Here is a 512-nt window from a genome sequence, read left to right on the forward strand (position 1 = left end):
AGCCCGGGTCCGGAAGCGGACACGGATGGGGGCATGGGCGGCCCCTCTCCGTCCCCTTACCTTTCCCCGGCGGGGGTAGGGGGTGCATGAGTGTGGTGCGGCGTGCATCCCCGGGGCGTACTGGGCGCGGCAGCGCTGGGCACCACGACCTCTCCCTCCAAGGAGCCTCCCCAGGCCAAGCTCCAGAGCCTTGGGCGCGTCCAGGCCCTGGCTTCTCTCAGTCTCAGGCCGAACCCCGACGCCCTCCCCTCGGCGGGTCTCCTTCCCCGGAACCGGGGGGTGCGCGTGTCGTCTTGGCCTTCCCAGGGATTACTTACTTTGCTATCGATCTGCTGCACCATTTTGGCTGCTGGGGGTCTGACGAGCTACCCGTGCAAGTATCGGCAGCGGATCGAAGGCGCAGAACCTCGCTCGGAGAGAGCGCGCAGCCCGCCTTCCCTTTATAGCGAAAGGGCAGGGCGGGGCTGGGCACCGTGGGTGCGCGCCTGCGTCTGGCGAGAGCGCGTCCGCTC

General features: G+C 68.9%; 1 protein-coding gene across 1 annotated transcript in view; it reads right to left on the minus strand.

Moving 5' to 3' along the window:
- Txn (thioredoxin) overlaps positions 1-471 on the minus strand; it is a 9,596-nt gene extending 9,125 nt beyond the window's left edge. The window contains exon 1 of the mRNA XM_010639307.3: positions 318-471. Within this exon, the coding sequence (XP_010637609.1) occupies positions 318-341 (24 nt within the window). The 5' untranslated portion in view covers positions 342-471. The remainder of the gene's footprint in view (positions 1-317) is intronic.
- Between the last annotated feature and the right edge of the window lie 41 nt (positions 472-512).

This window comes from Fukomys damarensis, unplaced genomic scaffold (assembly GCF_012274545.1).
Source record: "Fukomys damarensis isolate Sample0158 unplaced genomic scaffold, DMR_v1.0_HiC HiC_scaffold_36, whole genome shotgun sequence".
NCBI classification, from domain to species: domain Eukaryota; kingdom Metazoa; phylum Chordata; class Mammalia; order Rodentia; family Bathyergidae; genus Fukomys; species Fukomys damarensis.